Source organism: Enhydra lutris, unplaced genomic scaffold (assembly GCF_002288905.1).
Source record: "Enhydra lutris kenyoni isolate GAN:26980312 unplaced genomic scaffold, ASM228890v2 scaffoldscaffold120, whole genome shotgun sequence".
Taxonomy (NCBI): Eukaryota; Metazoa; Chordata; class Mammalia; order Carnivora; family Mustelidae; genus Enhydra; species Enhydra lutris.
Window position 1 is genome coordinate 271,059 of NW_019154204.1, and position 26,218 is coordinate 297,276.

At 40.6% G+C, this 26,218-nt stretch overlaps 1 protein-coding gene across 2 annotated transcripts in view; it reads left to right on the top strand.

The window, feature by feature from the left end:
• The first annotated feature begins 828 nt into the window (after positions 1 to 828).
• Positions 829 to 26,218, top strand: part of LOC111139817 (NLR family pyrin domain containing 3) — a 56,718-nt gene continuing 31,328 nt past the window's right edge. Inside the window, exons 1-9 of one of the 2 annotated variants that reach the window (XM_022492235.1) lie at positions 829 to 898; positions 1,873 to 1,926; positions 2,038 to 2,099; positions 2,433 to 2,610; positions 6,251 to 6,349; positions 6,841 to 8,608; positions 10,737 to 10,910; positions 13,395 to 13,565; positions 14,927 to 15,097. In XM_022492235.1, the coding sequence (XP_022347943.1) occupies positions 829 to 898; positions 1,873 to 1,926; positions 2,038 to 2,099; positions 2,433 to 2,610; positions 6,251 to 6,349; positions 6,841 to 8,608; positions 10,737 to 10,910; positions 13,395 to 13,565; positions 14,927 to 15,097 (2,747 nt within the window). Of the gene's footprint in view, positions 899 to 1,872; positions 1,927 to 2,037; positions 2,100 to 2,306; positions 2,611 to 6,250; positions 6,350 to 6,840; positions 8,609 to 10,736; positions 10,911 to 13,394; positions 13,566 to 14,926; positions 15,098 to 26,218 lie in introns of those variants that run through there. The other variant, XM_022492236.1, reaches the window with a different exon arrangement.

Consider the following 26,218-nt stretch of genomic DNA (forward strand, 5'->3'; position numbering starts at 1 on the left):
CCTATACTTGCCAGCCCTGGCAGAATCCTCCATCCCACTCTGTTCTCTGCCATCAGAACCCTCCCATGGCCGCTGTGAGACCCAGAGGGAACATCCCTACCCCAAATGGCCACTGAGGACAGTGCAGACATCTCTGACTATAGCCAGAGATAAGAACACTATTCATTTGGTTTGGAAAATCCAGCTATATGAGTAACTGTTAGTCTCTGGCTTTGTCTGTGATGCAAGCTTGTTCACTCCATGCTGAAGCCACATCCTTCCTGCTCCTGCTGGTCTGTGACCATTATAAATGCATCAAGTTTCCTCTTGGGCTGTTTCTGAGGCTGTCGTCTGGGTGAGTCCAACTCTGTGGAGCTGCATGGCTGGAAAGGTCTGGGGAGAAATGAGGAGGGGATGTTGAGGGCCAGAGTTGTCTCGGTTAATACACTAAGGATTTCTTCTGACTGCTTCCAAGTCTGCCCTTCAACAATGATTCTGGAAATTCCTTTTATGTTTCTCATTATTGTGCATGTATGCAAGTGTGTGTGTGTGTGTGTGTGTGTGTAGGGGCAGGGGGTGAGGGAAGGAGTGTACAGCTTACACCCACAACTGCAGCAGATTTGCCAAGCATGCCCCCCCCCAAAAGAGTGGATGTGTATGAGGAAATAAATGTCCTGGACACCAAGGGACACAGGAGGTAAAAGTCAGGATAGGGTGCATGAGACTTAGGGATAGGGGTCACAGAGGAGAGGTAGAGTTCTGGTGTCAGTGGGAAGACTGATGGAGGGGGACCTGGGAAGGTCTGCAAAACTGATGGATCTATCTGGACATGCCCCACCTCCCTTTCAAATGCATAAGGAATGGACTTGGTGGTTGTGTGGAGCCAAAAATGAGAGGCAAGATGAAGGTACAAGAAGAGGTGAGCATGCTTCAGTTTTCTTGCACACTCACTGCGGTCACACTAAATTCCCACATGCACTGTTCCACAGCTCCATAGGCCCTCTCTCTTCTGTTAACATCATTTATGGCTTTGGATCGGTGTGCTTTCCCGAATTCAGTAATATGAGGGGATTGATCCCAAACAAAGCCAAAGTATTCATTAATCCAAAATATGGGAGACATAGAACAGAGAAAGACACAGCAGCTGACCTCTGCTCTTTGTGAACCCTAAGTCTATGTAGTAAAACAGATCATGAACTCTGTAACAAGATGCTGTGTGTGATAAATGCCGGGAAAGTGTTTTTTGACTTTTAACCATCTATTTTATTTTATTTTTGATCTTGTTTGTTGGTATCTGACTAAGGAATCTAGGTAGGTGGTGGATGAAAGAGTCACACACATTTTCATGCTGTGAAAGTAGTATTTAGGGACATAAGTTCAGAAATCAGTGACCCTGATCTAAATTCTGGTTTTGAACCCCCCGCTTTTTTTTGAAACCGTGGGCAACTCACTTAATTTCTCCTAAGACTCGGTTTCTCTTCCATAAAGTGGGTCTAGGCCTATGTGTACCTCCTAGGGCTTTGCAAGAGTTAAGAAAACACATTAGTGCAGGGTCCTGCCCATGAGAGGTTCTCAGTAACCATGAGCTCTAACAATGACTATGATTGTGAGTGTTGCCAGGAGACCTCAAGGAGGTGTCATGTGTTTATCATTCCCCCTATGCACCCCAAATGTCATCTCATTTGTTTCTATCTATCAGTAGATGGATGGAAGTGCAGTCGAAGACCATCCCCTTCTCTGTGCATGTCTGTCTTCTCCTTTCTCTGTCTAGCCACGTGCTGCTCTGTTAAAATTATACTTACTCACTTCCTGGGTCAAAACAGAAAGAGGGAACCAGAGCCTTTCAGTTGGAAGGAACAGAAAAGGCATATTTTCCATTCTGTCATTTTATAGATGAAGAAACAGAAGCTGAGGAAGAGTTTGTCCTAGAACACAGCCCAGGAAACAGTAAGAACAAAGTTCTCCCTGTATGTTGAGGGGACATTGTGAAGCGGTTTGGGCATATAGTACTGTGGACATGATTGCGTTTGTAGGTTTAACTACTGTTTCTCTCCATAGGGACACCATTTTTCCATGGCTCAGGACACACCCCTGAGTCAAGCCAACAGGAAAACGTTGTGGTGGGTATTTGGGTCACTTTTCAAAACTAAAGATGGCATCTCATTAAAGTTCAGTTTTATATATATATATATATTTTTTTTTTTTTCCTTTGTATTGTGGGTTTTTCATGGTTTAGTTCTCTCTAAAGAGGATAGACTTTTTAGAAGACTCTCCTTGCATGTGCACTGTTTTCACCATCTAGCTTTCTGGTGTGGATCTCTACACAAGGACCCTGAGAAAAGCCACAGATGAACATGGCTAGTGTCCGTTGCAAGCTGGCCCATTACCTGGAGGATCTGGAGGATGCAGACTTTAAGAAGTTCAAGATGCACTTACAAGACTATCCTTCTCAGAAGGGGTGCCGACCACTCCCTCGGAGTCAGACAGAGAAAGCTGACCACATGGATCTGGCCACTCTGATGATTGACTTCAATGGTGAGGAGAAGGCATGGGCCATGGCAGTGTGGATTTTTGCTGCAATCAACAGGAGAGACCTTTATGAGAAAGCTAAGAGGGATGCACCAGAGTGCGGTGAGTGGAAGGAAGACAGCATATTTTTTAAATCGTAGTAAAATACATATAACATAAAATTACCTTTTTAAGCCATTTCTAAGCATACGTTTCAGCAGTGTTAAGCACATTCATGTTGTGCAATCAATCTCTACAACTTTTCTTCATCTTGCAACACCCTGTGCCCATTAAACAACAATTCCCCTTTTCCCCTCCCCTCAGACCCTGGAACCACCACCTTCTGTCTCTATGAATTTAACTACTCTTGGTACTTCTTATAAACTGCATGATAAAGTATTTGTCTGTTTGTGTCTGGCTTACTTTATGTAGTATAAAGTCCTTGAGTCCCTTCCATGTTGTCACATATGACATGATTTCAGTCCTTTTTAAGGTAGAATAATATCCTGTGGTATGCGTATACCACATTTTGTTCATTTATTTATCCATCAGTGGACATTCAGATTGCTTCTAGTTTATTGTGAATAATGATGCTAGGAACATGAGGGTACAAACCTCTTTGAGACCTTGCTTTCAGTTCTTTTGATTATATGTTCAGAAGTAGAATTATTATATTATATAGTGATTCTAGGTTTCATTTTTTGAGGAACCATCATAATGTTGCATAATTTTGCACTTCCATCAACAGTGTACAAGAGCTTTAATTTTTCATCATCCCTACCAATGCTTATTTTATTTTATTTTTGTTTTGATACTAGTTATTCTAATGGGTGTGAGGTGATATCTCATTGTGGTTTTGGTTTGCATTTCCCTACTGACTACTGATACTGAATGACTTTTCATGTGCTTGTTCACCATTTGTTTATCTTTGGAGAAATGTCTATTCAACTTTTCCCCATATTTTAATTGGGTTATTTGTTTTTTTGTTGTTGACTTATAAGGGTTCTTTATATATCCTGGATACTAACACTATCAGATATATCATTTGCAAATATTTTCTCCCATTCCATGGATTGCCGTTTCATCTGTTGATGGTATCTTTTGATGCAATGAAGTTAGTATGTTTGTTTTTCGATAATTCCTTTTACCATCTTGGCTTTATCCTCTGTTTTCTTCTCATGATAGTGCTATGAGAAGTTGGAGGAAAACAGTTTTCTTTTTTCTAATTTCTTTAAAAATGAAACTAGAATGAAATGAAATGAAATTTTCTTTAAAAATGAAAGTCAGGGCTCATCTACCCCTAGGACTGCGGAGATGCTGGGGGTGAAGTTTTTATTCTTTCAGCTTGGTGTTCAGATCACGGGAAGAGCTCAAGCAAGGGCTCAGAGGAATCTAGAAAATCATAGGATGGTGACATTGAACTAGTGGAAAAGAGGAATAAAAATGAATCAGCAGATTAGGAGAAGCATGGTGAGTGGAGCAGCAATATGGGTGAAATGAGGGAGAGACACATGACATGGAGGCATGAGGCAGGGGTGTACAGTAGGAGGATGTTATAAACAAATTGCATATAATAACACGATTATGATTGTGTCAGTGCTTATATGCTCGCTAACCAAATTTAAGTTACAGAAGTGAGTTTACCAAGCTGTTTTTATGGATTTTCATCATTCCTCATAAAAACACCACAAAACTGGCATTTTGCCTTGTTTTTTTTTTGGTAGTCTGTACATGCCCATGTAGGGCTTGAACTCACAACCTCTAGATCAAGAATTTCATGGCCTATCAACTATGCCAGCCAGGAACCTTCAGGCTGCACTTTTGAAAGAACTTTCAATTTCATTACTAAACGAAGTACACCAGTAAGGAAAAGACAAATGCAGTATGATTCTGTTTGTAATAGGTACTAGAGTAGATAAATTTATAGACAAGAAGTGGTTGCCAGGGGCTGCCGAGTAGGGACTGGGGAATTTCTAATGGCTATAGAATTTTAGGTTTGCAAATAAAAGATAATTCTGGAGCTCAACCAGCCACGTAAAGTGAGCCTGGAAGAGGTTTTGGTTGTTTGTGGCTCTCTTTCAGTCAGAGCCAAGGCCTGGGTTCAATGCTGGGTGTGTCTTTGGCTGGAGTCTGGCTCTTAACCCCTAGGGTATTTTGGCTTCTGTAACTGGGCTATGAGATGGAAGAATTATACCTAGTAAGAAGTTTGTTTGTCTTTTGCTGGGGAGGACCAGATTATAGGGTAAGGCTTTAGATAAGAATTAAGTCATGATTTTGGCTTGAGTTAATGTTTAGATTTTGTTTTGTAATTGGGGTCACCAATAGCTTTTGCATTCAGACTGAGTAAAAGCCTACCAGGAATCTTTTACGTTGATATTGGGTTCATCTCCCAAATATTTCCCCTGGTGCTTAGCACTCATTCTTTTGTACATCAGTTTCTCCAGTGAAGTGCCTCCTCTTTAGGATGTGTAATTTAGTGACTGTTTAGATCTATGATTCTTAACTGTAGATGCATGTTGGAGCTTTCAAAATATAATGGCGCATGTGCACCCAAATGTTTATAGCAGCAATGTCCACAATAGCCAAACTATGGAAAGAACCTAGATGTCCATCAACAGATGAATGGATAAAGAAGTGGTGGTTTATATATGTATATATATATATATATATATATATATATATATATATATACACACACACACACACACACACACAATGGAATACTATGCAGCCATCAAAAGAAATGAAATCTTACCATTTACGACGACATGGATGGAACTAGAGGTTATTATGCTTAGTGAAATAAATCAATCGGAGAAAGACAACCATATGATCTCCCTGATATGAGGAAGTGGAGATGCAACATGGGGGGTTTGGGGGGCAGGAAAAGAATAAATGAAACAAGATGGGATTGGGAGGGAGACAAACCATAAGTGACTCTTAATCTCACAAAACAAACTGAGGGTTGCTGGGGGGAGGGAGGTCGGGAGAGGGTGGTTATGGACATTGGGGAGGGTATGTGCTATGGTGAGTGCTGTGAAGTGTGTAAACCTGGTGATTCACAGACCTGTACCCCTGGGGATAAAAATACATTATAAGTTTATAAAAAAAATAAAAAAAATATAATGGTGTTGGTCACCACCGTGGATAGACTGAAAAATATTTACTGGGGGTGGAGCTTTTTTAAAGCTTCCTAGGTGAATTTCAAGTCAGTAGGGATTATGAACCACTGAGTTAAACAAACCAGCTTGACAACTCTGTCCTGAAGACCCAGAATGTGTGTATGATTAATCCAGGCATTTGGGGGCAGGGGAGGAGGAGAATCCTGCTGGCCCATAGCCATTTTGGGGATATTTAGATATTTAGTGTGGGGATGGTCTCAAAACCAAGGTACCAAGGGAAGTTTGCCAAAAACAAAGGATAGGAGAAACCTTGCCTGTCTCATGTGTTTGCTGATTGATTTCTGAGCCTGGGAGAGATCCTGAGACTGGATACTGTGGGGACACAATGCTAACTGGGTAAGTGATAGTGACATCCATTTTTTGAAATTAGGAGTGCACAAAAGTCACAAACTGGATGTCCAACTGTACACCTGTCATCTGCAGCTCAAAGCTATGTTTTTGTTTGCAAGATGTCTGGGATAGGTGACTTTGAGCTGTGCCAGGTGTTGAGTACTGGGTCTTAATTACATCACCTTATTCAGGAGTCCTGATTTTTAACTTTGTATTTCTTTTTCTTTCTTTCTTTCTTTTTTTTCTTCCAGATAATGTACATGTGGTATGCCGGGAAGAAAGCCTCGAAGAAGAGTGGATGGGTTTATTGGGGTACCTAACCAGAATCTCTATTTGTAAAAAAAGGAAAGGTAAGCAATGAGGGTAGTGCTTCCTATTGCATCTGGAAACCCAGTTTTGGAAGCTGAGAAGCTTGATCATTCTAAATGTTCCTTCTCCTTGGTGAGCAAAGGCCCATTTCAGGAAGTCCACTGGAGCTGAAAAACAGATCAGTGTTCACACGGCTCCTTGTAGTCCCAGAACCAAGTGGAGGTAATTGAGTGTCTCAGGTTCTAAAAGGTATGGGCTGCAGACTACCTAAAGGAATAAAACTGAATAAGAAGGATTTTCTGGCAAGTGACAGTGCCTATGGCACTTTGCTGTTCTCCTGCTCAACTGTGTATAGGAAGATTTTGACAACCTAGATTTTCTGGGGCTGTCCATACCCACACAGTGAAGAGAATCTGCATCTCCCTTTCCTTAGCTCTGGTCATCACTCCCTCTGGACATAGATCTTTGTTGATAGCTCATGTATGCTTGGACTTCTCCCAAATTCTACATTCTGTCTTTACCCCTCTTACAGATTACTGTAAGAAGTACAAAAAACACGTGAGGAGCAGATTCCAGTGTATTAAAGACAGGAATGCCCGTCTAGGTGAGAGTGTGAACCTCAACAAACGCTACACCAGGCTGCGTCTTGTCAAAGAACACCAGAGCCAGCAGGAGAGGGAGCATGAGCTCCTGGCCATTGGCAGGACTTCAGCCAGGACACTGGACAGCCCTGTGAGTTCCCTGAATATGGAATTGCTGTTTGAGCCTGATGACCAACACTCAGAGCCTGTTCACACGGTGGTATTCCAGGGAGCGGCAGGCATTGGGAAAACAATACTGGCCAGGAAGATCATGTTGGATTGGGCATCAGAAAAAATTTACCAGGACAGGTTTGACTATTTGTTTTATATCCACTGTCGGGAGGTAAGCCTCGGGACACGGAGGAGCCTGGGGGATCTGATTGTCAGCTGCTGCCCTGACCCAAACCCACCCATATATAAGATTGTGAGCAAGCCTTCCAGGATTCTCTTCCTCATGGATGGCTTCGATGAGCTTCAGGGTGCCTTTGATGAGCACACAGAGACTCTATGCACAAACTGGCAGAAGGTGGAGCGGGGAGACATTCTCCTGAGCAGCCTCATCAGAAAGAGGCTTCTTCCTGAGGCCTCTTTACTCATCACCACAAGACCTGTGGCTCTGGAGAAACTGCAGCATTTGCTGGACCGTCCCCGTCATGTGGAGATCCTGGGTTTCTCCGAGGCCAAAAGAAAGGAATATTTCTTTAAGTATTTTTCAGATGAGCAACAAGCCACAGAGGCCTTCAGGCTGATTCAGGAGAATGAGATCCTCTTCACCATGTGCTTTATCCCCTTGGTCTGCTGGATTGTATGCACTGGGTTAAAGCAGCAGATGGACAGTGGCAAGAGTCTTGCCCAGACATCCAAGACCACCACTGCTGTGTATGTCTTCTTCCTCTCCAGTTTGTTGCAGTCTCGTGGGGAGAACCAGAAGCACCAAGTCTCTGCCAACATCTGGGGTCTCTGCTCACTGGCTGCAGATGGAATCTGGAATCAGAAAATCCTGTTTGAAGAGTGTGACCTTAGGAACCATGGCCTTCAGAGGGCCGATGTATCTGCTTTCTTGAGGATGAACCTATTCCAAAAAGAAGTGGACTGTGAGAAATTCTACAGCTTCATTCACATGACTTTCCAGGAGTTCTTTGCTGCCATGTATTACCTGCTAGAAGAGGAGGAACAGGGAAGGTTGAGGAACCTGCCATGGAGAAGTTCCAAGCTTCCCAACCGAGACGTGACTGTCCTTCTTGAAAACTATGGCAAATTTGAAAAGGGATATCTGATCTTTGTTGTCCGTTTCCTCTTTGGCCTTGTAAACCAGGAGAGAACCTCTTACTTGGAGAAAAAACTGAGTTGCAAGATCTCGCAGCACATCAGGCTGGAACTGCTAAAATGGATTAAAGAGAAAGCCAAGGCCAAGAATCTTCAGATCCAGCCCAGCCAGCTGGAATTGTTCTACTGTTTGTATGAGATGCAAGAGGAGGATTTTGTGCAAAAAGCCATGGGCCATTTCCCCAAAATTGAGATCAGTCTCTCCACCAGAATGGACCATGTGGTTTCTTCCTTTTGTATTGAGAACTGCCACAATGTGGAATCACTTTCCCTGAGGCTGCTTCATAACTCCTCGAAGGAGGAGGAGGAGGAAGAGGAGGAAGAAGGGGAAATGCAGCACTCTGAGGTGGATCACTGTGTCCGCCTAGATCCTCATGCTGCCTGTACTCACCGGTAAGGTGATTTGCCTTCAGGCAGGTATTAGAATGGTAGGGCTGCCCTCCGCCATCTAGCCACCTTTCTCTGGGCATTTGTTCTTTCTGCCTGCTTCTCACCTGTCTTTACAATATGGTTGCCACAGCTACATAATAATATCACCCCCCCCCATTTCTACTAGACTCCTTCAGTGGCAGAGATGGACAAGTAGAGGAAAGGGAGGTGGATAAGGGGATGAGGAGAAAAGCCAATGAAGAAAATAAGCAAGTGTTTTGTAGATGCCAACTCAGCGCAAGGTATTATGTGGGTTAGAGAGTTGAATAAAAATGTTGTAAACTCAAATTGCTTGCAGTCAACTTGGGGCTCTAGTGCACAGTATTCAGTTAACACACAAGGAGCCAAACAACCCCAGTGACTGTCCCAGGAACACAGAGGACAGAAGGCCTTTAGTACTGGGTGCTGGGGGGACGTTTATCAGAGGAGTAAGTTTTGAGCCTGCCTTGAAGGACCAGTAGGATGTGGGTGAGTGCAGGAGAAGTTAAAGGGATTCTAGCAGTAGAGTCTGGTGTCTGAGGAACAGTGTACATAGGAGACTATGCCAAGGGACATGGCTTCATTGGAACAGATATAATGAGGGAAAAATTGAGGGACATAGGGCTGGGAAGAAGAGGGTACTTTTAAGCTCCTGCACTGTGTTTACAACCAGGAAGTCACCAACAGCTCCCTCTTTGGGGTCTGTTCAGTAATGTAGGAGATTGGAGGCGAGTTGCTGTGTTGGGACAGCAAAGCAGTTCAGTTACCTGAAGTCCCTGCTTGGGAACTGCCACAGCTACGGTGGGAGGATGGATACTCTGTGAAAGCTTGGGTTTAACCTGCACAGAAAGCACTTGATATGGGATAAAATTAAGGAGAAAGGGGACTGGCCCTTCCACCAAGAATAATGAATTTTTAGCTCATTCTTTCATCCTTGGCATCACTAGCAGGATGACCTTTTAATTTATCATTTGGTCATCCAGGACCACCTGCTGGGGCTTTAGTGGTGATGAAGACCCAGGCCCTGCTCATAGCAACTTAAGGTTCAATTGTGGGGATAGCTGGGAAATAAGGACAGACAGTAGAGAGGATGGGCTATGGCAAGAACACATATAGAATGCACCAGAAACACATAGTGGGAAGCCCTTGAACAGATGGACTCTGACACATGGAGTATGAGAAAAATGAGTGTGGGCAAGGGGCAGCTCAAACAGAGGGAACAGTGGGTTCAGAGGGCAGAGGCTGGGGAAACAAGTATGTCCCTATGATGGCAAATGATTCAGAAAACCTAGAGAGGGTGAGAGAAAGGAAATGAGGGAAGGAAGCACATCTGTCTCTTAGGGCCCTAAAAACTATGTTGGAAAGAAACCTGACCAAGATTACAGAGCTATAAAGAAGGCTGGCAGAGATTCGAATTAAAACTCCTGATGAAAAGCCTGATGCCCATTTGATTGGGTGACAGCTACCTTCTTCTGAGGGCAGGAGCTTGCTTTGTGTGTTCCAGAACCTTCTGAAGACCAGCAGCATGGATATCCACCCCATGCTGTCAAAAGTGCAGAATTGCAGGCCCAATCTTAGACACACAGAGCCAGAATCTGTATTCTAACAAGGACTGCATGTTGGAACCATATGGAAGTCTTAAAACTATTGATATACTTGGTCCTGCCTCAGAGATTCTGACTTTAGTCCTATGGTATGGCCTGGCCTCAGGACTTTTGAGAGCATTGGTGATGCTATTATGTAGCCAATGTGAGATCTGAGATCTGGATCTCACAGTATAGTCTCTGGATCACTTAACAGAAAAAAGGCCATGGGCAGGACAGCTGTCTAATGACAGAGGGAGGAGAAAGACATCTGAGGGAGGTACTGGAGGGTGTGCCAAGGCAGCCAGTCACAGACTCATGCTATTTCCATAATAAGGTATGCACGACAGTCTTACCAGGGCCCCCTGGTCTTTGTCATTCCTTAGTAGGCAATCTTTGGTCCTGTGAGTCAGTTCTTAATCCTTGGGAAGTCTTTGAACTGGGGCCAGTTCTTCTTTCTTTTTCTTGATTTTCTTTTTTTTCTTTTTTTTCTGATTTTCTTTTCTTTCTTCCTTCCCTACAATTTCTAGGTTGGTGAATTGTCATGTCACTCTCAGCCTTTGGCAGGGGCTTTTCTCAGTCCTAAGCACTAACTCACTGAACCTCACTGAACTGAACCTCAGTGACAATGCTCTGGGGGACCCAGGGGTACAGGTGTTATGTGAAATGCTCCAGCGACCTGGCTGTAATATTCGGAGACTGTGGTAAGAAACTGTGTGTGTGTGTGTTCATGTGTGCACGCATATCTGTGAGTGACACAGAGAGCACAGTGGAGGAAGACCTCAGGGTCCAGACCAGTGGTTTGTTAGTTTTCTAGGGCTGCTGTAACAAAGTACCAGAGAACAAGAAGCTTGAACAATAGAAATTCATATTCTCATAGTCCTGGAGTCTGGAAGTCCAAGCTGAAGGTGTCAGCAGGATTGGTTTCTCCTGAAGCCTCTCTTTTTGGCTTATAGATGGTGGTCTTCTCCCTAAGTCTTCATGTGGTTTCTGTGTTCGTGTCTGATTTCCTAAAGGATACCAGTTATGTTGGATTGGGGCCTGTCCTCATGACCTCATTTAAGGGTTTAAAACCTGATCTCCAAATATAGTCACAATTCTGAAATCCTAGGGATTAAGTCTTTAACATATGATTTTTTTTTTTTTGGAGGGGTGAACACAGTTCAGCCCATAACAAGTAGGAAGGTAAAATGGATTGGAGGTCAGTTGTTTAGAAAGCTTCAAATGGGGAAGAATGATGGGGAACTGAAAGTAAGCCATTTCTTGGTGATAAGACAAAAAGGGCATGGCCCTCAATATCTTCTGTTTCTTCACTGGTCATCATCACAGCTGAGAATTGGAGAGTTTCATCATATACAATGTCTACCTGGGATGGACCCCATCAAAACATTTTATACAGGTTGAAATGTCACAGAGAATCTCTTTCAGCTTTTTTTTTCTTTTTTTTTTATGAACTTTAAAAAAAATTTTTTTACTTTATTTTCAACGTAACAGTATTCATTGTTTTTGCACCACACCCAGTGCTCCATGCAATCCATGCCCTCTCCAATACCCACCACATGGCTCTCCCAACCTCCCACCCCCTGCCCCTTCAAAACCCTCAGATTGTTTTTCAGAGTCCATAGTCTCTCATGGTTCACCTCCCCTTCCAATTTCCCTCAACTCCCTTCTCTTCTCTAACTCTAACTTTCTTAATAAAGAGTGCTTGCTCTGGACTCACACTGTGAATCAGACTCACATTCCCCAAGGCAATACACAAGTGTCTGGGCCATCCTACAAACACTCTTCCATCACACATCTGCATTTTTGATGAGCTACATAGCCAGCACCAAAGTCCATCCCTCCAGGGTGTTTTCATACATCCCTTTCTTGATCATCATTATACCCACCCTAACATCAACTTTATCAATTTTATCTCCTATACAAACCAGTAGCCCAGGCCCAGTAACCATGACCATTTGCCATGATATTGCAATACAATTCAAGATCATGGGACAGGATTTGTGTTCATCTTTCCACTGTCCTTACAATGTCTGGGCAAGTGTCTTAGCACACATCAGTGCTCAAAAATACATACTGAGTGACTACTAACTGTTTGGTTTTCCCACATCCACCTTTACCACCTACCTATTCTCCATATAGCACCAACCTATTCTCCATACAGAAGTCAGAGGGTTATTTAGAAAATTCCACTTTAATTATGTCAATCCCTTGCTTGAATGCTTTCTCTTTGTTCTTTTGATAAATTACAAATCCTCCTCTTGCCTTCAAGGCTCTGGCTGGTTTTGGCTCCTTGCCTTCTCTATCCCATGCCAGTCTTCCCACTATCCTGGCGGGTACCACTGTGTGATTCCATAGAGTGAGACACAAATAGAGAGACATGGGTGATGATGAGATATTATGCAAGTAAATAGAGGTTTAGTCATGCATTTAGCTCTAGTTGGTGTGAAGATAGGGGTATAAAGGAAGATGTTTAACAGGCTCTAGGATGATGAACTATTCATCTGGAAAGAAGAATGTTGTTCTTGCTCCTCTGACACAGGGACTCCTAGTTGTTGTTGTTGATGATGGTGATAATGGTGTCTTTGTGTGTGTCTGTGTGTGTGTGTGTGTGTGTGTGTGTGCGCGCGGGCGCACGGCGCAAGTGGTGGGGGTGGAGTTGTAAATCAAATCAAGATACAGAGCTTCTTGCTATTTTGGTGTAGGTGGAGGGCTGGGATTTAATCATTAAACAGAACAATGGAGACAAGATTGACAGAGAAGTAGATAAGTAAAAAACCCCAGAGAGATCAGTGTCCACCTGAGGGATTTTCGCAGTGAAGAACATGTGATACAGAGGTGGAACACACAGATTTACCTCCTTTTTCATTTATAAAACAGGGACGTGCCTGTATACATTGTAGAGCTGACCATTATTTATGGAGGGAGTTCACTGATACACACAGTGGTTGTGGTCTCAGGCTATGAGTTCATAAGCCTGGGAACTAACTTCACAATAAGTCTCAGCCTGCATGTGGGAGTTCTGGTAAGATCATACTCTCACCTAACTTCTTTCCTTAAAATTTTCCCTTTGTAACATGAGACCACAAATCGCCCCATTTGGTGCTGAAAACTAGCATAGACCAGAAGGCAGTGTCAGAGAAGCAGCCTGTGTTCTGATGCTTTATGCTTCTGTACTTGGCATGAAGGTTGGGGCGGTGTTGCCTTTCCCATCACTGCTGCTTCAACATCTCCTCGGTCCTGAGCAGCAACCAGAAGCTGATGGAATTGGATCTGAGCCACAACGCCCTGGGAGACTTTGGAATTAGACTTCTTTGTGTGGGGCTGAGGCATCTATTCTGCAATCTGAAGAAGCTTTGGTGAGTCTGGGCTATTTTCCTTCAGGAAACAAGAGCTGTGGCAGCGGGAATCTATGATGCGCTACAGTTTTAGCATGAGAATAGCCTTCACTGCTCAGAAGATTTCCAGGTGTTTATCAGTAATTCATTCAGTTAGTGTTTGTTGTGGGAAGAGCCATATACTAAGTCTTAGAAAGGAACTCAAGTAATCAAACGAATCATGCTCACTTTTAAGGTATTTACAGTTGAGCTGAGAAAATACAACCAGTGTAATGCATTGCTCCAGGAGAGTTTTGGGACTTTATGACAAGCTCTTGGTCTCCACACAAAACAGGAAAAGAGGTGTTAACACACTTGATATTTTATGAAGCCCTTCACTAAATGTTTCTGGGAGACTTAAATTTTGAATAAGAGAAAGCACTTGAAAATGGTAGGGCCAATTCACACCCATTAGGATGGCTATTGTTAAAAAAACAAAACAAAACAAAACATAAGTGTAGGTGAAGAGAAATTGGACCCATCATAATTGCTGGTGGGAATGTAAAATAGTATAGCTGGTATGTCAGTTCCTCAAAGTGGACATATAATTACCGTATGATCCAGCAATTTCACTTCCAGGTATATAAAAAGCAGTGTAATCAGGCATCCAAACCTGTATTTGTACACTTGTGTCCATAGCAGCATTATTCACAATAGCCAAAAAGTAGAAACAACTCAAATACCCATGGATGAATGAATGGATTAAACATGAGGTAAGGAGGGGGGGGTTGGGGGTAGAAGAATGTGGTAGATATATGCATACAGCCTTCAGGAGAATTCGGACACATGCTGCAACATGGATGCATCTTGAAAACATTATACTAATTAAAATAAGCCATACACAAAAGGGCAGATATGTGTGATTCCACTTATAGGAATGACCTAAAATAATCAAACTCATAGAGGCAAAAAATAGAATCCTGGTCCTGGGGGCTGGGGGAGAGAGGAGTGAGGAGTTAATGTTCAGTATGTACTAAGTTCCAGTTTGGAAAGATGAAAAACTTCTGGAGATGGATGGTAGTCACAGTTACACAACAATGAGAAGGTATTAAATGCTACTGAATTGTACACTTAAGGATTATAATGGTAAATTTTATGTTATGTATATTTTACCACAATAAAAAAAGTGATAAAAAAAAGCTGATAAGATGGAGTATTGACATGGGCTTGGAAGGTGTTTACTTGCTATTACACCAAACAAAAGGAAATAAACAGTTAATATACAGTTTGGACACTCTTCCCATGTTTGGAAAGGACTAGAAGCAGCATTGGAGCAAGTGCTTCCGTGACTCACAGACAGTGAGGTGAGAGAAATGTATGACATTCTGCCGTCTTTATGGAAGGTTGGTCAGTTGCTGTCTCACATCAGCATGTTGTGAGGACCTTGCATCCGTCCTGAGCACCAACCAGTCTCTGACCAGACTCTACTTGGGGGAAAATGCCCTGGGAGATGCAGGAGTTGGAATTCTATGTGAAAAAGCAAAGCATCCACAATGTAAGCTGCAGAAACTGGGGTAAGTCTTCATTGGTATCTCAGCAGAAATCAGCTTCTCTTCAGGGATGTATTTCTTGGGAAACATGGATGAGGGTTGTTCTGTAGTAGGATGATCAGACAGAGTTGAAGGTAGAGAATGGAGGAGACAGTATATGAAGAGGTTGGAATACTAGATACTACTTTCTACTAGTAAGGTATTTATGACTATAGAACTGAAAGAAACCTTAGGGATTGCTCAGCTCAGTCCCCCACTGAGGGAAACCATTGTTTCTCAGACATTCACATGGATAGTCATTGGTTTCATGTGTGGACTCTTCCAAGCACACCAGCCATTGGTGCACATGCGGCCATTGCAGTAAGAGAGAGTTCTTATTTCTACATAACACGTTTGGTTTCTGTGTGTTGGTCCTTGTTCTGCTACCCAGGGCTCTGCTGAGAGGTATTGATCTCAGTTCCCCAGAGACAACACTCACATTCTAGGCCTTCTCTTCCCTTGCCTGGACATCTCTAAATTCTCAAGAAGGATATAGCTTCACGCCTTCACCTACATAGTCATGTTGTCCTAGGGAAGGGTTGTTCTGTTCGTGTCCCTATTTGAAGTACATTGCCCAGACCTGAACCTGATACTCCTAGAGATGTATGGTGGAATTTTCACCTCCTGTGGCAGGGCCCTGTAACTGTCACAGAGGGAACCTCTGATTTCCTTATGTTTCTGGCAGTCACATCAGATCACAACTTCATATTGGAATTCTGTAGTAAATAATAACATGAAATTCTGGTGTGTTTTCTAACATTAAAAACCAAATCTCTGCAGACTTCCAACTGGGTGCCGTACAAGTGAATTCAGTTTTGACACTATCTATTCAGAGATAGTGTGGACCCCACAGGTTAAGGACGTAGTCCTACATGTTCCCACACTGGCAATATCAGATATCAATGCAAGTAGTGGCACAGGTTACTTGCACTTCTTTCTGACTCAGTTATGACCTGGGGTTTTTACACCCCCCTCCTCAGGTTTTAAAGTTTGCTAGGACCCCTCGCAGAAATCAGGGAAACACAACTTACAGTTACATTTATTATAAAAGATATTATAAAAAATACATATAAACAGTGATACAGGGTGAAGTCAAGAAGGGTCCAGAGCACAGGGACACTTGTTCCCATGTATTTGGGGCATTTCACCCTCCCAGCAATGGATGCATTCACCAACCCATAAGGTCACCAAATCTCATTGTTTAAGAGATTTTATAGAGTTTGATCAGTCTTCCTCCTTTCTGCCTCCTCAAGGTTGGTGGATGGGCTGAAAGTTCCACCTCACCAACCACCTGATCATTCTGGTGACCAGCCCCATCCCAAGGCTATCTGTGGGATCCACCTTCAGTCACCTCATTACTATAAACTTACCTGTAATCAGAAAGGGCTCCTTTGAATAGGAAAAGAGGCTGCTTCACTTAGGACATTCCAAGGGTTTTAGAAGCTCTGTGCAGGAACTGGGGACAAAGACTAAATGTATTTCTCATTATGACACACAAAATATCTACTGATAATCATGTACTTAAACATGTATCATGGCTCTTCCATGATCATTTTACATGGATTATCTCAGCTGACCTCATAAAAATTATGCCAAGTAGATATTAGTGTCTCTAACTCAAATAGGAAAAAATGAGGCCAAGAGATCTTAAGACCTTTTCCCAAGGACACTTGGATAGAAGGCAGTGGAACCCATGAAGACACAGCCCAGTGTAACCCCCTGCCTGTTCCCTTAACACTAGTGCAATACTGAGTCATGATGTCTTGCTGTCAGGCTTTCTAGGGGGCATCTACATCCCTGTCTGGGCCTCACAATCTTATCTTTTTTTGGACAGATTGCTTAGACATTTTTGAATTGTGATTCTGTCAATCTTATCTCTACCTACAACAAGCAAACTGTAAATGTCTTCATTGACATTACTGATATGAATACCAACCATATCAGCACCAAGACAAAATATAACAGAAAGGGTCTTTAATGAGGAATAATACATTAATTCATCATTACAACCTACATATGTTCACAACACTCTGATATCCTTCTACTTGTCCCATCAACCCATCCTCAGATATCACCGCATCTCTTTCCTTGGAAAGCCCTATCTTCAACGTCTCCATATCCTCTCCTTACTCTACCTCAGCAATTTGGCTTCTGCTACTCCCTGTTTGTTCAACAGACATATTTTGGCCCCTTTATTTCTGGGCATGCTGGAGGCTCACTTATAGCTGCTGACAGTGGCAGTGAGTAAGACAGACCAAGAGTCATTTTTCACAAACATTGGTAGAGCAGGCAACAGACACTAGACAGTAGACAAACAATACACAGTACATGCAAGTGACATAATAAAACTGGAGTTGACAGTGAGGTCTGCTTTCTTGTCCAAGTGTTCATCAAATGCCTCTTGAGTGACGTGGGATCAAGTACCTAGTGAAGTGAAAGTATGAGTGGTGAAGGAGTCAGGAAAAAACAAACAAACAAACAAACAAAAAACAAAACCCAGGGAAAAAATAGAAGGGAAGAGGCCCAGAACATAGACTCTCAGTTGGTCCTCAGTGATCCTGGTTCTGACATATACATCCTTCCCAGTCTCTATTTTCATTGATATCTGTTGCCTTTAATTCTCCTCATCTTCCTGAAACTCTTCTCTCTTGTTTTTGGGGAATCACTCATTCTTTCCTGTGAATTCTAAAACTTCTCCTTCTCTGGGTCCTGCATTGACTTCTCATCCTGTGGTCTGGGGAATTTCACCACTGGTTTTCTTTTTTACTGATGTTTGTACACTCTCTGGGAACTTTTATATGCCACTTAGCTTCAAAAACAATGTGTACAGAGATGGCTCCAAAAAATGGTCTTAAACCCAGGTATTGTTCATTAACTTTTCTTTTTTAATAGATTTTCATGCCTTAGAGCAGTTTTATATTCATGGGAGGATCGAGGGGAAGGTACTGAGATTTCCTATATGTCTTCTGCCCCTTACATGCATAGTCTCCCTGTTATCAATATCGCTGACCACAGTGGTACATTTATTACAGTTAAGGACTTAAAGGCATATCATAATCACACAAAGTGCACAGTTTATATTGAATTCACTCTCGGTTATGTACATCATATGAGTTTGGGCAAGTGTATAATGACATGTATCTACTACTGTAGTATCACAGAAAGTAGTTTCATTGTCCCCAAATCCTTTGTGCTTGGACTATTCATCCATCCCTTTGCTAATCCCAACCAACCACTGTTTTTTGTTTTTTAATTGAAGGAGAGTTAACATACAATGTTATATTAATTTTAGGTGTACCACAAAGTGATTTGGCAATTCTATACATCATGCTATGCTCACCATGATAAATACAGTCACCATCTGTCAGCATGCAAAGTTATTACAATTTTATTGACTATATTCTCTATGCTGTACTTTTTGTCCTCATCACTAATTTATTTTATAACCACAAGTTATCCCCTTTACCTGTTTTGCTTTCTCATTTGTCTCCATCTCCATTTGTCTCCATTTTGTTCACGGAACCACCAGTTTGTTCTCTGTATTTATGATTCTGTCTCTGTTCTTTGTTGATTTCTTGTTTTGTTTTGTTTTTGGGATTCCACATATATATCATGTGATATATTAAATAGGATCGTTTTCTCAATTTCTCTTTCTGTTCCATTATTAGTGTATAGAAATACAACCAATTTCTGTATATTAATTTTGTATCCTGCAACTTTACTGAATTCATTTATCAGTTCTAATAGCTTTTTTGTTGTATTCTTTAGGGTTTATAGTATCATATATAGTTATATATATCTATATATGATACTATATATCATATATAGTATCATATATATATGGCAAATAATGAAATAATTGAAATATTTTTAAAATATTTTAAATATAAATAAATAAAAAATTATTTGAAATAATTAAAATCTTTCTTTTTCCTTACCACTTTGGATTCCTTTTTTTTTTTTTTTCTTGTCTGATTCCTGCAGCTAGGACTTCCAGTAATATGTTGAATAACAGTGGTGGGAGTGACAATCTTTTCTTATTCCTGGTCTTAGAGGAAAAGTTCTCAGTTTTTCACAATTGAATATGATGATAGCTGTGAGTTTTTCATTTACGACCTTCATTATGTTGAAATATATTCCTTCTGAACCCACTTTGTTGGGAGGTTTTATCATGAATGGATGTTGTATTTTGTCAAATGATTTTTCTACATGTATTGAGATGATCATATATCCTTTCTCTTATTAATGTGATGTATCACATTGATTGTTTTGTAAATATTGAAGCACTCTTGCATCCCTGATAAATCCTACTTGACCATGATGAGTGATTTTTTAGTGTATTGTTGAATATTTTGTTGAGAATTTTTTCATTTATCTTCATCAGGGATATTGGCCTGTAGTTTTCTCTCTCTCTCTCTTTCTTTCTTTCTTTTTTTTCTTTTCTTCTTTTTTTTTTTTTTTTTTTTAGTGTCTTTGTCTGGTTTTGGTATTGGAGTAATGCTGGAGTCAGGGTATGAATTTGGAAGTTTCCTTCCTCTTCTATTGTTCGGAATAGTTTGAGAGGAATAGGTAGTACTCTTTTTTAAATATTTGGTAGAATTCACTTGTAAAACCATCTGGCCCTGACTTTTATTTGTTGGTAATTATATTTGATTACTGATAAAATTTCATTAATTGGTCTGTTCAAATTTTCTATTTCTTCCTGATTCAATTTTGGAAAATTACGTTTCTAAGAATTTATCCACTTCTTATAGGTTGTCCAGTTTGTTGGCATATACATTGTCATAAAATTCTCTTATATTCATTTGTACTTGTGTGGTGTCAGTTGTTATTTCTCCTTCATTTCTATTTTCATGTATCTGAGTCTCCTTTCTCTCTTAATGAGTCTGGCTAAGGATTTTTAATTTTGTTTATAGTTTCAAAGAACCAGCTCCTGGTTTCATTGATCTTTTGCACTGTTTCTTTAGTCTCTATTTAATTTGTTTATGTTCTAGTCTAGAACATTTTTTCTTGTTTCTTCAGGTAGGCTTTTATTGCTATTAAGTTTTCTCTTAGAACAGGTTTTGCTGCATCCCAAAGATATTGGATTGCTCTGTTTTCGATTTGTCTCCATGGTTTTAAAAATTTCCTCTTTGATTTTTTGGTTGACCCATTCATTGTTTTGGAGAATGTTGTTTAACCTCCATATATTACTGTTCCTCACAGATTGTTTCTTGTAATTCATTTCTGGTTTTTTACTGTTGTGGTCAGAAAAGATGCTTGATATAACTTCAAACTTCTTAAATTTATTGAGATTTGTCTTGTGGAGAATGTTTTATATGCACTTGAAAAGAATGTGTATTCTGCTGATTCTGGGTGGAATGTTCTGTATATATCTGTTAGGTCCATCTGGTCCAATGTGTTATTCAAAACCACTGTTTTCTCATTGACCTTCTGTGTGGATGATCTGTCCATTGGTGTAATTGGAGTGTTTAAATCCCCTATTGTAGTTGTATTACTGTCATTTTCTCCTTCTATGCCTGTTAATAACTGATATACTTATAGGTATTCCTATGTTGGGTGCATAGATGTTGACAATTGTTATATCCTCTTATTGGATTTTCCCGTTATCATTATACAGTGCCTTTCTTTTTTACTTTTTTTTTTATTACAATCTTTGCTTTATTTTTATTTTTTTTTAAGATTTTATTTGACAAAGATCACAAGCAGGCAGAGAGGCAGGCAGAGAGAGGAAGGGAAGCAGACTCCCCGCTGAGCAGAAAGCCTATTGCAGGGCTTGATCCCAGGACCCTAGGATCATGACCTGAGCCGAAGGCAGAGGCTTTAACCCACTGAGCCACCGAGGCACCCCACAATCTTTGCTTTAAAGTTTGTTTTGTTAGAGACAAGTATTACCACTTTGGCTTTTTTTTTCTTTTCTATTTGTATGGTATATTTTTCAATCCCTTCACTTTTAGTCTGTTTTTGTCTTTTTTTTAAAGATTTTATTTTTTTATTTGACAGACAGATCACAAGTAGGCAGAGGCAGGCAGAGAGAGAGAGAGGAGAAAGCAGACTCCCCGAAGAGCAGAGAGCCCAATGTGGGGCTCGATCCCAGGACCCTGGGATCATGACCTGAGCTGAAGGGAGAGGCTTTTAACCCACTGAGCCACCAAGGTGCCCCTTTTTTTAAAAGATTTTATTTATTTATTTGACAGAGCGAGAAACAGTGAGAAAGGAAACAGAAGCAGGGGGAGTGGGAGAGGGAGTAGCACACTCCCAGCTGAGCAGGGACCCTGATGCGGGGTTCAATTCCAGGACCCTGGGATCACGACCAGAGCTGAAGGCAGATGCTTAATGACTGAGCCCCTCCAGTGCCCCAGTCTGTTTTTGTCTTTAAGTCTGTAGTAAATTTCTTGCAGGGAACATGTAGATGGGTCTATCTCTTTTCTTTTTTTTTTTTTTAATTTATTCAGTCAACCTATGTCTTTTGATTGGAGTACTTAGTCCATTTACATTTAAAGTAGTTATTGATAAGCATGTGTTTATTTCCATTTTGTTAATTGTTTTCTGGTTGTTTTTGTAGTTCCTTTCTTATCCTCTTGTTCTCTTCCCTTACGATTTGATGACATTCTCCAGTGTTATGTGTAGATTAAGTTAAAAAATTTTTGGGTGGGTATTTATTATAGGTTTTTGATTTGTAGTTACCATGAGGTTCATATATAGCATCTTAGGCATTTATCAGTCTATATTAAGTTAATGGTTGCTTGAGTTTGAACACATTCTAAAAACACTAAATTTTTACTCTCCTTCCATGTTTTATGTATATAATGTCATATTTTATCTCCTTTTTTTAGTTTGTGTATCACCTGACTGATATTTGTAAATATAATTGATTTTACTACCTTCATGTTTTAACCTTCATACTAACTTTATAAGTGATTAGTCTACTACCTTTACTGAATGTTTGTTATTATCGATTTTTTTTCTTTCATAATTTTCTTACTTCTAGTTATGGCTTTTTCTTTACATTGAAAGCAACCCCTTTAACATTTCTTGTAAGGTTGTTGTAGTGGTAATGAACTCCATTAAGTTTTTTTCATCTGGGAAATACTGTGTCTCTCTTTCTATTCTGAATGATAATCTTGCCAGGTAGGATATTCTTGATTATAGGCTTTTTCCTTCCAACATTTTGAATATATCATACCACTATCTTCTGGCCTGAAATGCTTTTGCTGAAAATTTAAAAAAAAAATTCTTTATCATTACTTTTTTTTTGTCATTTAAATTGTTATGCATTCTTGTGTGAACCTCTTTAGGTTTATCTTGTTAGGAACTCTGTGCTTGCTGGACCTGGATGTCTATTTCTGTCCCAAGATTAAAGAATTTTTCAGCTATTATTTCTTCAAGTATGTTATTGCTCTTCTCCTTCTGGGATCCCTAGAAAGTAAATATTATGCTTGATGATGTTGGTGAGGTACTTTAATCTATTGTAATTTTTTTTTCTTTTCTTTTTTCTTCTCATTGTTCAACTTGGTTGGTTTCCATTACCTTGTCTTCCAGATTTTTGACCCATTACTCTGTATCCTTAAATCTGCTGTTGATTCCCTCTGGTGTATATTTTATTTCAGCTATTAAATTCTTTATATCTGGCTTGTTCTTTTTTATATTTGCTATCTTTCTATTGAGGTTCTCTCTGAGTTCATTTACTCTTTTCTCAAGTCCTTTATCTTTATGACTGTTACTTTGAATTCTTTACCAGGCATATTGGTTTTCTGTGTTTAATTTAGTTCTTTTGCTGTAAATTTGTCTTGGTTTTTCATTTGGGACATACTTATCTTCCTCCTTTCTTTGTGTGACTCTCTGTATTTGCTTCTTTGTATTAAGGAAGTTGTCTACATCTTCTGGTCTTGGAAGTAGTGACCTTGTATAGAAAAGATTCTTTGATTCCTAATGGTGCAATGCTCCTGGTTAACAGAATCAAGCATTCCAGGTGTGCTCTTCTATGTGGACTTCATACACCTTCTTGTGCTTACTGTAGGTGCAGTGGATGGGGTTTAGTTCCTGCTCTGTTGAGGAGCCTTCTGAGGCTGCTACAGGTTTGTAAGTAGGTGGGGTCAACAATCAGGCTAGTTTTCTGGACTTAGCCTCTCTGCTACAGATGTGGGTACATGGAAAGGCAGGGCATTTTCCTGTGCAGCCAGCTTAAAGGCTTAGCTGCTGAAACTGGTGTGTGGGGTTATCTTCCTGTTGCTGCAGGACAAAAGTCGCCTTGGAGTGGTGCAGGTCCCTGCTGGGCTGGCTTGCTGGTTTTGGTGGGGCAGCCATTTTGGGTGGATACGTGTTGAGGTGGGTGGTTTGGATATGATGGATCTGCAGGGGAATACAGAGAAAGGCATGCAATGTTAGTAAGGTAGGTGGAGAATGTTAGTGCTGGCTCCTGTTAGTTTCCAGCTATCTAAGTGAGGAAGGAAAAAAGAGAAATGGTACCAACTAACACTTTTACTCTCAGAAAAATCTTCTGAAGACTACTGCCCCTCCAGAAGGTGATCTTAGATAAGAAAGTAAATCACTTTTGGGGTGCCTGGGTGGCTCAGTGAGTTAAAGCCTCTGCCTTCGGCTCAGGTCATGATCTCAGGGTCCTGGGATCGAGCCCCGCATTGGGCTTTCTGCTCAGCGGGGAGCCTGTTTCCCTCTCACTCTCTGCCTGCCTCTCTGCCTATTTGTGATTGGTCTGTCAAATAAATAAATAAAATCTTAAAAAAAAAAAAGAAAAGAAATCACTTTCACATATACCCCAGACACTTAAAAAATAATTAATTAATTAATTAATTAATTTAAAAGGGGACGAAGGGCAAAGGGAGAGGCAAAGAATCTCAAACACACTCCCCACTGAGCATGGATCCTGACACAGATCTCAATCTCACAACCCTGAGACCATGACCTGAACCAAAAATCTACTGAACCATCCAGGCTCTTCCCCCCTGACCAGGCACTTTTGAGTTGTGTGTTGTGTTTTGGGCTATATTATCTTTTATGTTGTTGTTGTTGTTTTTTAATATTTTTCACTTGGGGCACCTGGGTAGCTCAGTCCAGTAAGTGTCAGACAATAAGTGTCTGACTCTTGATTTCTAGTCATGTCATGATCTCATGGGTCATGGGATTGAGTCCTGCTTTGGGCTTCCGGCTCAGCAGGGAGTCTCCTTGGGGTTCTTTCTCTCCCTCTCCATCTTCTCCTTCTCCCACTGTTTCTCTCTCTCTCTCTCTCTCTCTCTCAAATAAATAAATAAATAAACAAATAAATAAATAAATAGTTTTAATTTTTTTAAGTTTTTTTTTTTTTTTTTTAATTACTCTCTGTACCCAACAAGGGGCTTAAACTATCGCCTTGGAGTGGTGCAGGTCCCTGCTGGGGGGAATCTATCAAGAATCTATCATGAATCTATCATGAAACCCACACACATCTGACTGAGCCAGCAAGGATTACATTTTCTGTTGTCCTCTGGCTCTCCTAAATTTTGGTCTGCTGATTTTTAAAGTGCCCAGAGTTAAGTCCTACTTATTTTCAAAGCCAGATGTTATGGTGACTTGTCTTCACGGTTTGAGTCCCTCATGCTTATGTTGTCCATCTCATTTGTGGTTAGACTTGTTAGGCATTTGGTTCTTAACTGGGCCTCCATGACTGCTATCTGTTTCCATGTGGCCTTCTCTCTGTGGAATATCTTTTCCACCAGTTTTCCAATTATTTTCAGAGTTTTAGTTCTACAGATGTAGCTCTCGGTGTGTCCATGGGTCAAGGTGAACTCAGGATCCTCTTATACCACCATCTTTTAAAAAAGTTTTTATTTAAATTCCAATTAGTTAACGTACAATGTACCATTAGTTTCAGATGTATAATACAGTGATTCAGCACTTCCATACAACAGTCAGTGCTCATCACAAGAAATGTTCTTAATCCCTATCACCAATTCACTCATCCCCTCACCCACTTCCCCTCTGGTAACCACCAGTGTTTCTCTATAGTTATAAGTCTGTTTCTTGATTTGTTTCTTTTTCTCTTTATTCATTTGTCTTGTTTCTTAAGTTCCACACATGAGGGATGCCTGGATGGCTCAGTTGGTTTAAGTGTCTACCTTCAGCTCAGGTCATGATCCCAGGGTTCTGAAATCGAGTCCCACATTGGGCTCCTTGCTCAGCAGAAAGCCTGCTTCTCCCTCTGCCTACAGCTCCCCCTGCTAGTGCTCTCTCTCTTTGACAAATAAATAAATAAAATCTTTAATTAAAAAATTCTACACATGAGTGATACTCTATGGTATTTGCTTTTCTCTAATTGACTTACTTTGCTTAATATAATACTCTTTAGCTCTATCCATTCATTGCAAATGGAAAGATTTACTCTTTTTTTTAATGGTTGAATAACATTCCATTACACACACACACACACACACACACACACACACACACCCCACATCTTGTTTATCCATACATCATTCTGTAGACATTTGGGCTCTTTCCATCATTTGACTATTGTAGATAATGCTGCCATAAACATCAGGATGCATGTGTCCCTTCGAATTAATGTTCTTGTGTCCTTTGGGCAAATATCTAGAAGTGCAATTGCTGGATCTTAGAGTAGTTATATTTTCCACTTTTTGGGGAACCTCCATACTATTTTCTGAAGTGGCTGTACCAGTTTACACATCCACCAGCAGTGTAAGAGGGTTCCCCTTTCTCCATATCCTCATCAATAAGAAATTGATTGAATTGATTTGAATCATTGTGACAGGTGTGGGGTGATGTCTCATTGTAGTTTTGATTTGTATTTTCCTGATGCTGAGTGATGTTGAAATATTTTCATGTGTCATTTGGCCATCTGTATATCTTCTTAGAAAAAAAATGTTTATTCATGTCTTCTGCCCCTATTTTAAGTGGATTATTTGTTTTTTTTTGGTGTTAAGTTTGAGAAGTTCTTTGTAGATTTTGCATACTAATCCTTTATCAGATATTCCATTTGTAAATATCTTCTCTAACTCAGTAGGATGTCTTTAGTTTGTTGATTATTTCTTTTGCTGTGCAGAGATTTTTATCTTGATGAAGTCCCCATAGTCTATTTTTGCTTTTGTTTCC